Raw genomic sequence first — 14,834 nt, forward strand, 5'->3', positions numbered from 1 at the left:
AACTTCGGCCGAAACAACAACTACGGCCGAAATAACAACTGTGGCTGATACAACAACTGCGGACGATACAACAACCGCGGATGATACAACAACTTCGGCAGAAACAACAAGTGCGGCTGCTACAACAACTGCGGCCGAAACAACAACCGCGACTGCTACAACAACTACGGCCGAAATATCAACTGCGGCTGCTACAACAACTGCGGCCAATACAACAACTTCGGCAGAAATAACAAGTGCGGCTGCTACAACAACTGCTGCCGAAACAACAAGTGCGGCTGCTTCAACAACTACGGCCGAAATAACAACTTCGGCTGCTTCAACAACTGCGGACGATACAACAACCGCGGACGATACAACAACTTCGGCAGAAACAAAAAGTGAGGCTGCTACAACAACTTCGGCCGAAATTACAACTTCGGCTGCTACAACAACTGTGGCCGATACAACAACCGCGGCTGGTACAACAACTTCGGCAGAAACAACAAGTGCGGCTGCTACAGCAACTGCGGCCGAAACAACAACTACCGCCGAAAAAACAACTGCGGCTGATACATCAACTTCGGCAGAAATAACAAGTGCGTCTGCTACAACAACTGCTGCCGAAACAACAACCACGGCTGCTACTACAACTACAACCGAAATAACAACAACGGCCGAAATAACAACTGCGGCTGCTACAACAACTGCGGCCGATACAACAACCGCGGGTGCTACAACAACTTCGGCAGAAACAACAAGTGCGGCTGCTACAACAACTGCGGTCGAAACAACAAGTGCGGCTGCTACAACAACTACAGCCGAAATAACAACTTCGGCTGCTACAACAACTGCGGACGATACAACAACCGCGGATGATACAACAACTTTGGCAGAAACAACAAGTGCGGCTGCTACAACAACTGCGGCCGAAACAACAACCGCGACTGCTACAACAACTACGGCCGAAATATCAACTGCGGCTGCTACAACAACTGCGGCCGATACAACAACTTCGGCAGAAATAACAAGTGCGGCTGCTACAAACAACTGCTGCCGAAACAACAAGTGCGGCTGCTACAACAACTACGGCCGAAATAACAACTTCGGCTGCTTCAACAACTGCGGACGATACAACAACCGCGGACGATACAACAACTTCGGCAGAAACAACAAGTGCGGCTGCTACAACAACTGCGGCCGAAACAACAACCGCGACTGCTACAACAACTACGGCCAAAATATCAACTGCGGCTGCTACAAACAATTGCGGCCGATACAACAACCGCGGCTGATACAACAACTTCGGCAGAAATAACAACTGCGGCTGCTACAACAACTGCGGTCGATACAACAACCGCGGATGGTACAACAACTTCGGCAGAAACAACAAGTGCGGCTGCTACAGCAACTTCGGCCGAAACAACAACTACGGCCGAAATAACAACTGCGGCTGATACAACAACAGCGACCGATACAACAACCGCGGCTGATACAACAACTTCGGCAGAAACAACAAGTGCGGCTGCTACAACAACTGCGGCCGAAACAACAACCGGGGCTGCTTCAACAACTACGGCCGAAATAACAACTGCGGCTGTTTCAACAACTGCGTCCGAAACAGCAACCGCGGCTGATACAACAACTACGACCGAAATAACAACTGCGGCTGCTACAACAACAGCGGCCGATACAACAACCGCGGCTGATACAACAACTTCGACAGAAATAACAACTGCAGCTGCTACAACAACTTCTGCCGATACAACAACCGCGGCTGCTACAACAACTTCGGCAGAAATAACAATTGCGGCTGCTACAACAATTGCGGCCGATACAACAACCGCGGCTGCTACAACAACTTCGGCAGAAGCAACAAGTGCGGCTGCTTCAACAACTGCGGCCGAAACAACAACCGCGGCTGCTACAACAACTTCGGCCGAAACAACAACTACGGCCGAAATAACAACTGCGGCTGCTACAAACAACTTCGGCAGAAACAACAAGTGCGGCTGCTACAACAACTGCGGCCGAAACAACAACCGCGGCTGCAACAACAACTGCGGACGAAACAACAACCGCGACTGCTACAACAACTGCGGCCGATACAACAACCGCGGCTGATACAACAACTTCGGCAGAAATAACAACTGCGGCTGCTACAACAACTGCGGCCGATACAACAACCGCAGCTGCTACAAACAAATTTGGCAGAAACAACAAGTGCGGTTGCTACAACAACTGAGGCCGAAACAACAACTGCGGCTGCTACAACAACTGCGGCCGATACAACAACTTCGGCAGAAACGACAAGTGCGGCTGCTACAGCAACTTCGGCCGAAACAACAACTACGGCCGAAATAACAACTGCGGCTGATACAACAACTGCGGACGATACAACAACCGCGGATGATACAACAACTTCGGCAGAAACAACAAGTGCGGCTGCTACAACAACTGCGGCCGAAACAACAACCGCGACTGCTACAACAACTACGGCCGAAATATCAACTGCGGCTGCTACAACAACTGCGGCCGATACAACAACTTCGGCAGAAATGACAAGTGCGGCTGCTACAACAACTGCTGCCGAAACAACAAGTGCGGCTGCTTCAACAACTACGGCCGAAATAACAACTTCGGCTGCTTCAACAACTGCGGACGATACAACAACCGCGGACGATACAACAACTTCGGCAGAAACAACAAGTGCGGCTGCTACAACAACTACGGCCGAAATTACAATTTCGGCTGCTACAACAACTGTGGCCGATACAACAACCGCGGCTGGTACAAACAACTTCGGCAGAAACAACAAGTGCGGCTGCTACAGCAACTTCGGCCGAAACAACAACTACGGCCGAAATAACAACTGCGGCTGATACAACAACTGCGGCCGATACAACAACCGCGGCTGCTACAACAACTTCGGCAGAAACAACAAGTGCGGCTGCTACAACAACTGCGGCCGAAACAACAACTACGGCCGAAATAACAACCGCGGCTGATACAACAAGTGCGGCCGATACAACAACCGCGGCTGATACATCAACTTCGGCAGAAATAACAAGTGCGGCTGCTACAACAACTGCGGCCGAAACAACAACCACGGCTGCTACTACAACTACAACCGAATTAACAACAACGGCCGAAATAACAAATGCGGCTGCTACAACAACTGCGACCGAAACAACAACCGCGGCTGCTACTACAACTTCGGCCGAAATAACAACTGCGGCTGCTACAACAACTGCGGTCGAAACAACCGCGGCTGATACAACAACTTCGGCAGAAATAACAACTGCGGCTGCTACAACAACTGCGGCCGATACAACAACCGCGGCTGCTACAACAACTTCGGCAGGAACAACAAGTGCGGCTGCTACAGCAACTGCGGCCGAAACAACAATCGGCGCTGCTGCAACAACTGCGGCCGAAACAGCAACCGCGGCTGCTACAACAACTTCGACAGAAACAACAACTGCGGCTGCTACAACAACTTCGGCCGAAACAACAACTACGGCCGAAATAACAACCGCGGATGCTACAACAGCTGCGGCCGATACAACAACCGCGGCTGCTACAACAACTTCGGCAGAAACAACAAGTGCGGCTGCTACAACAACTGCGGCCGAAACAACAACTACGGCCGAAACAACAACTACGGCCGAAATAACAACTGCGGCTGCTACAACAACTGCGGCCGATACAACAACCGCAGCTGCTACAACAACTGCGGCCGATACAACAACTACGGCCGAAATAACATCTGCGGCGGCTACAACAACTGCGGCCGATACAACAACCGCGGCTGCTACATCAACTTCGGCAGAAACAACAAGTGCGGCTGCTACAATAACTTCGGCCGAAACAACAACTACGGCCGAAATAACAACCGCGGCTGCTACAACAATATCGGCAGAAACAACAAGAACGGCTGCAACAACAACTTCGGCCGTAACAAACAACTACGGCCGAAATAACAGCAGTAGCAGCCGCAGTTGTTGTAGCGGCCGATACAACAACCGCGGCTACAACAACAAATTCGGCAGAAACAACAACCGCGGCTGCTACAACAACTTCGGCAGAAACAACAAGTGCGGCTGCTACAACAACTGCGGCCGAAACAACAACTACGGCCGAAATAACAACCGCTGCTGATACAACAACTGCGGCCGAAACAACAACCGCGGCTGCTACAACAACTTCGGCCGAAACAACAACTACGGCCGAAATAACAACTGCGGCTGCTACAACAACTTCGACAGAAACAACAAGTGCGGCTGCTACAACAATTGCGGCCGAAACAACAACCGCGGCTGCAACAACAACTGCGGACGAAACAACAACCGCGACTGCTACAACAACTGCGGCCGATACAACAACCGCGGCTGATACAACAACTTCGGCAGAAATAACAACTGCGGCTGCTACAACAACTGCGGCCGATACAACAACCGCAGCTGCTACAACAAATTTGGCAGAAACAACAAGTGCGGTTGCTACAACAACTGAGGCCGAAACAACAACTGCGGCTGCTACAACAACTGCGGCCGATACAACAACTTCGGCAGAAACAACAAGTGCGGCTGCTACAGCAACTTCGGCCGAAACAACAACTACGGCCGAAATAACAACTGCGGCTGATACAACAACTGCGGACGATACAACAACCGCGGATGATACAACAACTTCGGCAGAAACAACAAGTGCGGCTGCTACAACAACTGCGGCCGAAACAACAACCGCGACTGCTACAACAACTACGGCCGAAATATCAACTGCGGCTGCTACAACAACTGCGGCCGATACAACAACTTCGGCAGAAATAACAAGTGCGGCTGCTACAACAACTGCTGCCGAAACAACAAGTGCGGCTGCTTCAACAACTACGGCCGAAATAACAACTTCGGCTGCTTCAACAACTGCGGACGATACAACAACCGCGGACGATACAACAACTTCGGCAGAAACAACAAGTGCGGCTGCTACAACAACTACGGCCGAAATTACAACTTCGGCTGCTACAACAACTGTGGCCGATACAACAACCGCGGCTGGTACAACAGTTTCGGCAGAAACAACAAGTGCGGCTGCTACAGCAACTTCGGCCGAAACAACAACTACGGCCGAAATAACAACTGCGGCTGATACAACAACTGCGGCCGATACAACAACCGCGGCTGGTACAACAACTTCGGCAGAAACAACAAGAGCGGCTGCTACAACAACTGCGGCCGAAACAACAACTACGGCCGAAATAACAACCGCGGCTGATACAACAAGTGCGGCCGATACAACAACCGCGGCTGATACATCAACTCCGGCAGAAATAACAAGTGCGGCTGCTACAACAACTGCGGCAGAAACAACAACCACGGCTGCTACTACAACTTCAACCGAAATAACAAAAACGGCCGAAATAACAACTGCGGCTGCTACAACAACTGCGGCCGATACAACAACCGCGACTGCTACATCAACTTCGGCAGAAACAACAAGTGCGGCTGCTACAATAACTTCGGCCGAAACAACAACTACGGCCGAAATAACAACCGCGGCTGCTACAACAATATCGGCAGAAACAACAAGTACGGCTGCAACAACAACTTCGGCCGAAATATCAACTGCGGCTGCTACAACAACTGCGGCCGATACAACAACTTCGGCAGAAATAACAAGTGCGGCTGCTACAACAACTGCGGTCGAAACAACAAGTGCGGCTGCTACAACAACTACGGCCGAAATAACAACTTCGGCTGCTACAACAACTGCGGACGATACAACAACCGCGGATGATACAACAACTTCGGCAGAAACAACAAGTGCGGCTGCTACAACAACTGCGGCCGAAACAACAACCGCGACTGCTACAACAACTACGGCCGAAATATCAACTGCGGCTGCTACAACAACTGCGGCCGATACAACAACTTCGGCAGAAATAACAAGTGCGGCTGCTACAACAACTGCTGCCGAAACAACAAGTGCGGCTGCTACAACAACTACGGCCGAAATAACAACTTCGGCTGCTACAACAACTGCGGACGATACAACAACCGCGGATGATACAACAACTTCGGCAGAAACAACAAGTGCGGCTGCTACAACAACTGTGGCCGAAACAACAACCGCAACTGCTACAACAACTACGGCCGAAATATCAACTGCGGCTGCTACAACAACTGCGGCCGATACAACAACTTCGGCAGAAACAACAAGTGCGGCTGCTACAACAACTGCGGCCGAAACAACAACCGGGGCTGCTTCAACAACTACGGCCGAAATAACAACTGCGGCTGTTTCAACAACTGCGTCCGAAACAGCAACCGCGGCTGATACAACAACTACGGCCGAAATAACAACTGCGGCTGCTACAACAACAGCGGCCGATACAACAACCGCGGCTGATACAACAACTTCGACAGAAATAACAACTGCAGCTGCTGCAACAACTTCTGCCGATACAACAACCGCGGCTGCTACAACAACTTCGGCAGAAATAACAATTGCGGCTGCTACAACAATTGCGGCCGATACAACAACCGCGGCTGCTTCAACAACTTCGGCAGAAGCAACAAGTGCGGCTGCTTCAACAACTGCGGCCGAAACCACAACCGCGGCTTCTACAACAACTTCGGCCGAAACAACAACTACGGCCGAAATAACAACTGCGGCTGCTACAACAACTTCGGCAGAAACAACAAGTGCGGCTGCTACAACAACTGCGGCCGAAACAACAACCGCGGCTGCAACAACAACTGCGGACGAAACAACAACCGCGACTGCTACAACAACTGCGGCCGATACAACAACCGCGGCTGATACAACAACTTCGGCAGAAATAACAACTGCGGCTGCTACAACAACTGCGGCCGATACAACAACCGCAGCTGCTACAACAAATTTGGCAGAAACAGCAAGTGCGGTTGCTACAACAACTGAGGCCGAAACAACAACTGCGGCTGCTACAACAACTGCGGCCGATACAACAACTTCGACAGAAACAACAAGTGCGGCTGCTACAGCAACTTCGGCCGAAACAACAACTACGGCCGAAATAACAACTGCGGCTGATACAACAACTGCGGACGATACAACAACCGCGGATGATACAACAACTTCGGCAGAAACAACAAGTGCGGCTGCTACAACAACTGCGGCCGAAACAACAACCGCGACTGCTACAACAACTACGGCCGAAATATCAACTGCGGCTGCTACAACAACTGCGGCCGATACAACAACTTCGGCAGAAATAACAAGTGCGGCTGCTACAACAACTGCTGCCGAAACAACAAGTGCGGCTGCTTCAACAACTACGGCCGAAATAACAACTTCGGCTGCTTCAACAACTGCGGACGATACAACAACCGCGGACGATACAACAACTTCGGCAGAAACAACAAGTGCGGCTGCTACAAACAACTACGACGGCCGAAATTACAATTTCGGCTGCTACAACAACTGTGGCCGATACAACAACCGCGGCTGGTACAACAACTTCGGCAGAAACAACAAGTGCGGCTGCTACAGCAACTTCGGCCGAAACAACAACTAAGGCCGAAATAACAACTGCGGCTGATACAACAACTGCGGCCGATACAACAACCACGGCTGCTACTACAACTACAACCGAATTAACAACAACGGCCGAAATAACAACTGCGGCTGCTACAACAACTGCGGCCGATACAACAACCGCGGGTGCTACAAACAACTTCGGCAGAAACAACAAGTGCGGCTGCTACAACAACTGCGGTCGAAACAAACAAGTGCGGCTGCTACAACAACTACGGCCGAAAATAACAACTTCGGCTGCTACAACAACTGCGGCCGATACAACAACCGCGGCTGCTAAAACAACTTCGGCAGAAACAACAAGTGCGTCTGCTACAACAACTGCGGCCGAAACAACAACCGCGGCTGCTACAACAACTTCGGCAGAAATAACAACTGCGGCTGCTACAACAACTGCGGCCGAAACAACAACTGCGGCTGCTACAACAACTGCGGCCAGAAACAACAAGTGCGGCTGCTACAACAACTGCGGGCCGAAACAACAACCGCGGCTGCTACAACAACTACGGCCGAAATAAAACAACTGCGGCTGCTACAACAACTGCGGCCGATACAACAACGCGGCTGCTACAACAACTACGGCCGAAACAACAAATGCGGCTGCTACAACAACTGCGGCCGATACAACAACCGCGGCTGATACAACAACTTCGGCAGAAATAACAACTGCGGCTGCTACAACAACTGCGGCCGATACAACAACGCGGCTGCTACAACAATTCGGCAGAAACAACAACTGCGGCTGCTACAACAACTGCGGCCGAAACAACAACTACGGCCGAAATAACAACTGCGGCTGCTACAACAACTGCGGCTGATACAACAACTGCGGCCGATACAACAACCGCGGCTGCTACAACAACTTCGGCAGAAGAAACAACAAGTGCGGCTGCTACAACAACTGCGGCCGAAACAACAACCGCGGCTGCTACAACAACTACGGCCAAATAACAACTGCGGCTGCCACAACAACTGCGGCCGATACAACAACCGCGGCTGATACAACAACTTCGGCAGTAATAACAAACGCGGCTGCTACAACAACTGCGGCCGAAACAACAACCGCGGCTGCTACAACAACTTCGCCGAAACAACAACTGCGGCTGCTACAACAACTGCGGCCGAAACAACAACCGCGGCTGCTACAACTACGGCCGAAATACAACACTTGCGGCTGCTACAACAACTGCGGCCGAACAACAACACGGTGCTACAACAACACTACGGCCGAAATAAAACTGCGGCTGCTACAACAACTGCGGCCGATACAACAACCGCGGCTGCTACAACAACTTCGGCAGAAACAACAAGTGCGGCTGCTACAACAACTGCGGCGAAACAACAACCGCGGCTGCTACAACAACTACGGCCGAAATAACAACTTGCGGCTGCTACAACAACTGCGGCCGATACAACAACCGCGGCTGCTACAACAACTTCGGCAGAAACAACAAGTGCGGCTGCTACAACAACTGCGGCCGAACAACAACCGCGGCTGCTACAACAACTTCGGCCGAAATAACAACTGCGGCTGCTACAACAACTGCGGCCGATACAACAACCGCGGCTGCTACAACAACTTCGGCAGAAACAACAACTGCGGCTGCTACAACAACTGCGGCCGAAACAACAACCGCGGCTGCTACAACAACTTCGGCAGAAACAACAAGTGCGGCTGCTACAACAACTGCGGCCGAAACAACAACCGCGGCTGCTACAACAACTACGGCCGAAATAACAACTGCGGCTGCTACAACAACTGCGGCCGATACAACAACCGCGGCTGATACAACAACTTCGGCCAAAAACAACAAGTGCGGCTGCTACAACAACTGCGGCCGAAACAACAACTGCGGCTGCTACAACAACTGCGGCCGAACAACAACCGCGGCTGCTACAACAACTTCGGCAGAACAACAACAACTGCGGCTGAAACAACAACTGCGGCCGAAACAACAACTGCGGCCGAAAAACAACCGCGGCTGATACAACAACTTCGGCGAAATAACAACTGCGGCTGCTACAACAACTGCGGCCGATACAACAACCGCGGCTGATACAACAACTTCGGCAGAAATAACAACTGCGGCTGCTACAACAACTGCGGCCGAAATAACAACCGCGGCTGCTACAACAAATGCGGCAGAAACAACAAGTGCGGCTGCTACAAAAACTGCGGCCGAACAACAACTACGGCCGAAATAACAACTGCGGCTGCTACAACAACTGCGGCCGATGCAACAACCGCGGCTGCTACAACAACTTCGGCAGAAATAACAACTGCGGCTGCTACAACAACTGCGGCCGATAAAACAACTGCGGCTGCTACAACAACTTCGGCAGAAAAACAACTGCGGCTGCTACAACAACTGCGGCCGAGATACAACAACCGCGGCTGCTACAACAACTACGGCCGAAATAACAACTGCGGCTGCTACAACAACTGCGGCCGATACAACAACTGCGGCGAAACAACAACTTCGGCAGTAATAACAACTGCGGCTGATACAACAACTGCGGCTGATACAACAACCGCGGCCGAAATAACACTGCGGCTGCTACAACAACTGCGGCCGATACAACAACCGCGGCTGAAACAACAACTACGGCTGCTACAACAACTACGGCCAATAACAACTGCGGCTGCTACAACAACTGCGGCCGATACAACAACCGCGGCTGATACAACAACTTCGGCCGAAACAACAAGCGGCTGCTACAACAACTGCGGCCGAAAAAAACGCGGCTGATACAACAACTTCGGCAGCAGAAAAACAACTGCGGCTGCTACAACAACTGCGGCCGATACAACAACCGCGGCTGCTACAACAACTTCGGCAGAAATAACAACTGCGGCTGCTACAACAACTGCGGCCGATACAACAACCGCGGCTGCTACAACAACTACGGCGAAATAACAACTGCGGCTGCTACAACAACTGCGGCCGATACAACAACCGCGGCTGCTACAACAACTTCGGCAGAAACAACAAGTGCGGCTGCTACAACAACTGCGGCCGAACAACAACCGCGGCTGATACAACAACTTCGGCAGAAATAACAACTGCGGCTGCTACAACAACTGCGGCCGATACAACAACCGCGGCTGCTACAACAACTTCGGCCAAAAATAACAAGTGCGGCTGCTACAACAACTGCGGCCGAACAACAACCGCGGCTGATACAACAACTACGGCCGAAATAACAACTGCGGCTGCTACAACTGCGGCCGATACAACAACCGCGGCTGATACAACAACTTCGGCAGAAACAACAAGTGCGGCTGCTACAACAACTGCGGCCGAAATACAACAACCGCGGCTGCTACAACAACTTCGGCAGAAACAACAATTGCGGCTGCTACAACAACTGCGGCCGAAACAACAACCGCGGCTGCTACAACAACTACGGCCGAAATAACAACTGCGGCTGCTACAACAACTGCGGCCGATACAACAACGGCTGCTACAACAACTACGGCCGAAATAACAACTGCGGCTGCTACAAACAACTGCGGCCGATACAACAACCGCGGCTGCTACAACAACTTCGGCAGAAATAACAACTGCGGCTGCTACAACAACTGCGGCCGATACAACAACCGCGGCTGATACAACAACTTCGGCAGAAATAACAACTGCGGCTGCTACAACAACTGCGGCGATACAACAACCGCGGCTGCTACAACAACTTCGGCAGAAACAACAAGTGCGGCTGCTACAACAACTGCGGCCCGAAACAACAACCGCCGCTGCTACAGCAACTACGGCCGAAATAACACTGCGGCTGCCTACAACAACTGCGGCCGATACAACAACCACAGTGCTACAACTACGGCCGAAATAACAACTGCGGCTGCTACAACAACAGCGGCCGATACAACAACCGCGGCTGATTACAACAACTTCGGCAGACATAAGCAACTGCAGCTGCTACAACAACTGCGGCCGATACAACAACCGCGGCTGCTATAACATCTTCGGCAGAAACAACAATTGCGGCTGCTACAACAACTGCGGCCGAAAAAACAACCGTCGCTGCTACAGCAACTACGGCCGAAATAACACTTGCGGCTGCTGCTACAACAACTGCGCGCCGATACAACAACCACGGCTGCTACAACTACGGCCCGAAATAACAACTGCGGCTGCTACAACAACAGCGGCCGATACAACAACCGCGGCTGATACAACAACTTCGACAGAAATAACAACTGCAGCTGCTACAACAACTGCGGCCGATACAACAACCGCGGCTGATACAACAACTTCGGCAGAAATAACAACTGCGGCTGCTACAACAACTGCGGCCGATACAACAACCGCGGCTGCTACAACAACTTCGGCAGAAACAACAAGTGCGGCTGCTACAACAACTGCGGCCGAATAACAACCGCGGCTGATACAACAACTACGGCCGAAATAACAACTGCGGCTGATACAACAACTGCGGCCGATGCAACAACCGCGGCTGCTACAACAACTTCGGCAGAAACAACAAGTGCGGCTGCTACAACAACTGCGGCCGAAACAACAACTGCGGCTGCTACAACAACTTCGGCAGAAGAAACAACAAGTGCGGCTGCTACAACAACTGCGGCCGAAACAACAACCGCGGCTGCTACAACAACTACGGCTGAAATAACAACCGCGGCTGATACAACAACTTCGGCAGTAATAACAACTGCGGCTGATACATCAACTGCGGCCGATACAACAACCGCGGCTGCTACAACATCTTCGGCAGAAACAACAAGTGCGGCTGCTACAACAACTGCGGCCGAAACAACAACCGCCGCTGCTACAACAACTACGGCCAAAATAACACTTGCGGTTGCTACAACAACTGCGGCCGATACAACAACCACGGCTGTTACAACAACTACGGCCGAAATAACAACTACGGCTGCTACAACAACAGCGGCCGATACAACAACCGCGGCTGATACATCAACTTCGGCAGAAAAAAACAACTGCAGCTGCTACAACAACTGCGGCCGATACAACAACCGCGGCTGATACATCAACTTCGGCAGAAATAACAACTGCGGCTGCTAAAACAACTGCGGCCGATACAACAACCGCGGCTGCTACAACAACTTCGGCAGAAACAACAAGTGCGGCTGCTACAACAACTGCGGCCGAAACAACAACCGCGGCTGATACAACAACTTCGGCAGTAATAACAACTGCGGCTGCTACAACAACTGCGGCCGATACAACAACCGCGGCTGCTATAACATCTTCGGCAGAAACAACAAGTGCGGCTGCTACAACAACTGCGGCCGAAACAACAACCGCCGCTGCTACAGCAACTACGGCCGAAATAACACTTGCGGCTGCTACAACAACTGCGGCCGATACAACAACCACGGCTGCTACAACTACGGCCGAAATAACAACTGCGGCTGCTACAACAACAGCGGCCGATACAACAACCGCGGCTGATACAACAACTTCGGCAGAAATAACAACTGCAGCTGCTACAACAACTGCGGCCGATACAACAACCGCGGCTGCTATAACATCTTCGGCAGAAACAACAATTGCGGCTGCTACAACAACTGCGGCCGAAAAAACAACCGCCGCTGCTACAGCAACTACGGCCGAAATAACACTTGCGGCTGCTACAACAACTGCGGCCGATACAACAACCACGGCTGCTACAACTACGGCCGAAATAACAACTGCGGCTGCTACAACAACAGCGGCCGATACAACAACCGCGGCTGATACAACAACTTCGACAGAAATAACAACTGCAGCTGCTACAACAACTGCGGCCGATACAACAACCGCGGCTGATACATCAACTTCGGCAGAAATAACAACTGCGGCTGCTACAACAACTGCGACCGAAACAACAACCGCGGCTGCTACAACAGCTTTGGCAGAAACAACAACTGCGGTAGGAACAACAACCGCGGCTGCTACAACAACTTCGGAAGAAACAACAACTGCGGTTGAAACAACAACTGCGGTAGAAACAACAACTGCGGCTGCTACAACAACTGCGGCTGAAACAACAACCGCGGCGGCTACAACAACTTTGGCAGAAACAACAACTTCGGTAGAAACAATTACTACGGTCGAAACAACAACTACGGCTTCTACAACAACTGCGGCTGAAACAACAACCGCGGCTGCTTCAACAACTTCGACAGAAACAACAACTGCGGCTGCTACAACAACTGTCGCCGAAACAACAACCACGGTAGAAACACAAACTACGGCCGATAGAACAACCGCGGCTGCTTCAACAACTTCGGCAGAAACAACAACTGCGGCCGAAACAACAACCGCGGCAAAAACAACAACCGCGGCTGCTTCAACAACTTCTGCCGAAACAACAACTGCGGTTGAAACAACAACTACGGCCGAAACAACAACTACGACTGCTACAACAACTGCGACTGAAACAACAACTTCGGCAGAAACAACAACCGCGGTAGAAACAACAACTACGGCCGAAACAACAACTACGGCCGAAACAACTATTACGGCTGCTTTCACAACTGCGGCCAAAACAACGCCCGCGGCTGCTACAACAACTGCGGCAGAAATAACAACTGCGGTAGAAACAACAACTACGGCCGATACAACAACTTCGGCTGCTACAACAACTGCGGCAGAAATAACAACTGCGGTAGAATCAACAAGTACGGCCGAAACAACAACCGCGGCTGCTACAACAACTTCGGCAGAAACAACAACCGCAGCCGAAACAACTTCTGCGGCTGCTACAACAACTTCGGCAGAAACAACAACTGCGGCTGCTACAACAACTTCGGCTGAAACAACAACCGCTGCTGCTACAACAACTTCGGCAGAAACAACAATTTCGGTCGAAACAATTAAAACGGCCGAAACATCAACTGCGGTTGCTACAACAACTGCCGCTGAAACAACATCTTCGGCAGCTTCAACAACCACGGCATCCACTTCAACACAGGCTCCTACTACAACTCAGCCGTCTACTACAACACAGACACCTACTTCATCTCTGGAATCTACTTCAACACAGGCTCCTACTACAACTCAGTTGTCTACTACAACACAACAACCTACTACGACATCATCTCCCGAGCTTCCATCGCGTGGTATCTACTGTTATGTTTTAATTTCACTTATCTAGTTTTTTTGCCGAGCATCAGTATTTACTTGTTTACACATGGTATTGTAGAATACCTATTATTGCAAGTTTTTGTGTTTAGCGTGTTTCTCAATTATCACATTTAATGGCTTTTTGTGTCCTCAATTGTAAATTAGTGTCAT

The 14,834-nt window shown here is 51.2% G+C and overlaps 1 protein-coding gene across 1 annotated transcript in view; it reads left to right on the top strand.

The window, feature by feature from the left end:
* The window catches only part of LOC127835626 (uncharacterized), an 85,139-nt gene that overhangs the window by 33,147 nt on the left and 37,158 nt on the right, over positions 1-14,834 (top strand). Inside the window, exon 2 of the mRNA XM_052362062.1 lies at positions 12,474-14,659. Within this exon, the coding sequence (XP_052218022.1) occupies positions 12,474-14,659 (2,186 nt within the window). The remainder of the gene's footprint in view (positions 1-12,473; positions 14,660-14,834) is intronic.

The sequence above is a fragment of the Dreissena polymorpha genome, chromosome 6 (genome assembly GCF_020536995.1).
Source record: "Dreissena polymorpha isolate Duluth1 chromosome 6, UMN_Dpol_1.0, whole genome shotgun sequence".
NCBI classification, from domain to species: domain Eukaryota; kingdom Metazoa; phylum Mollusca; class Bivalvia; order Myida; family Dreissenidae; genus Dreissena; species Dreissena polymorpha.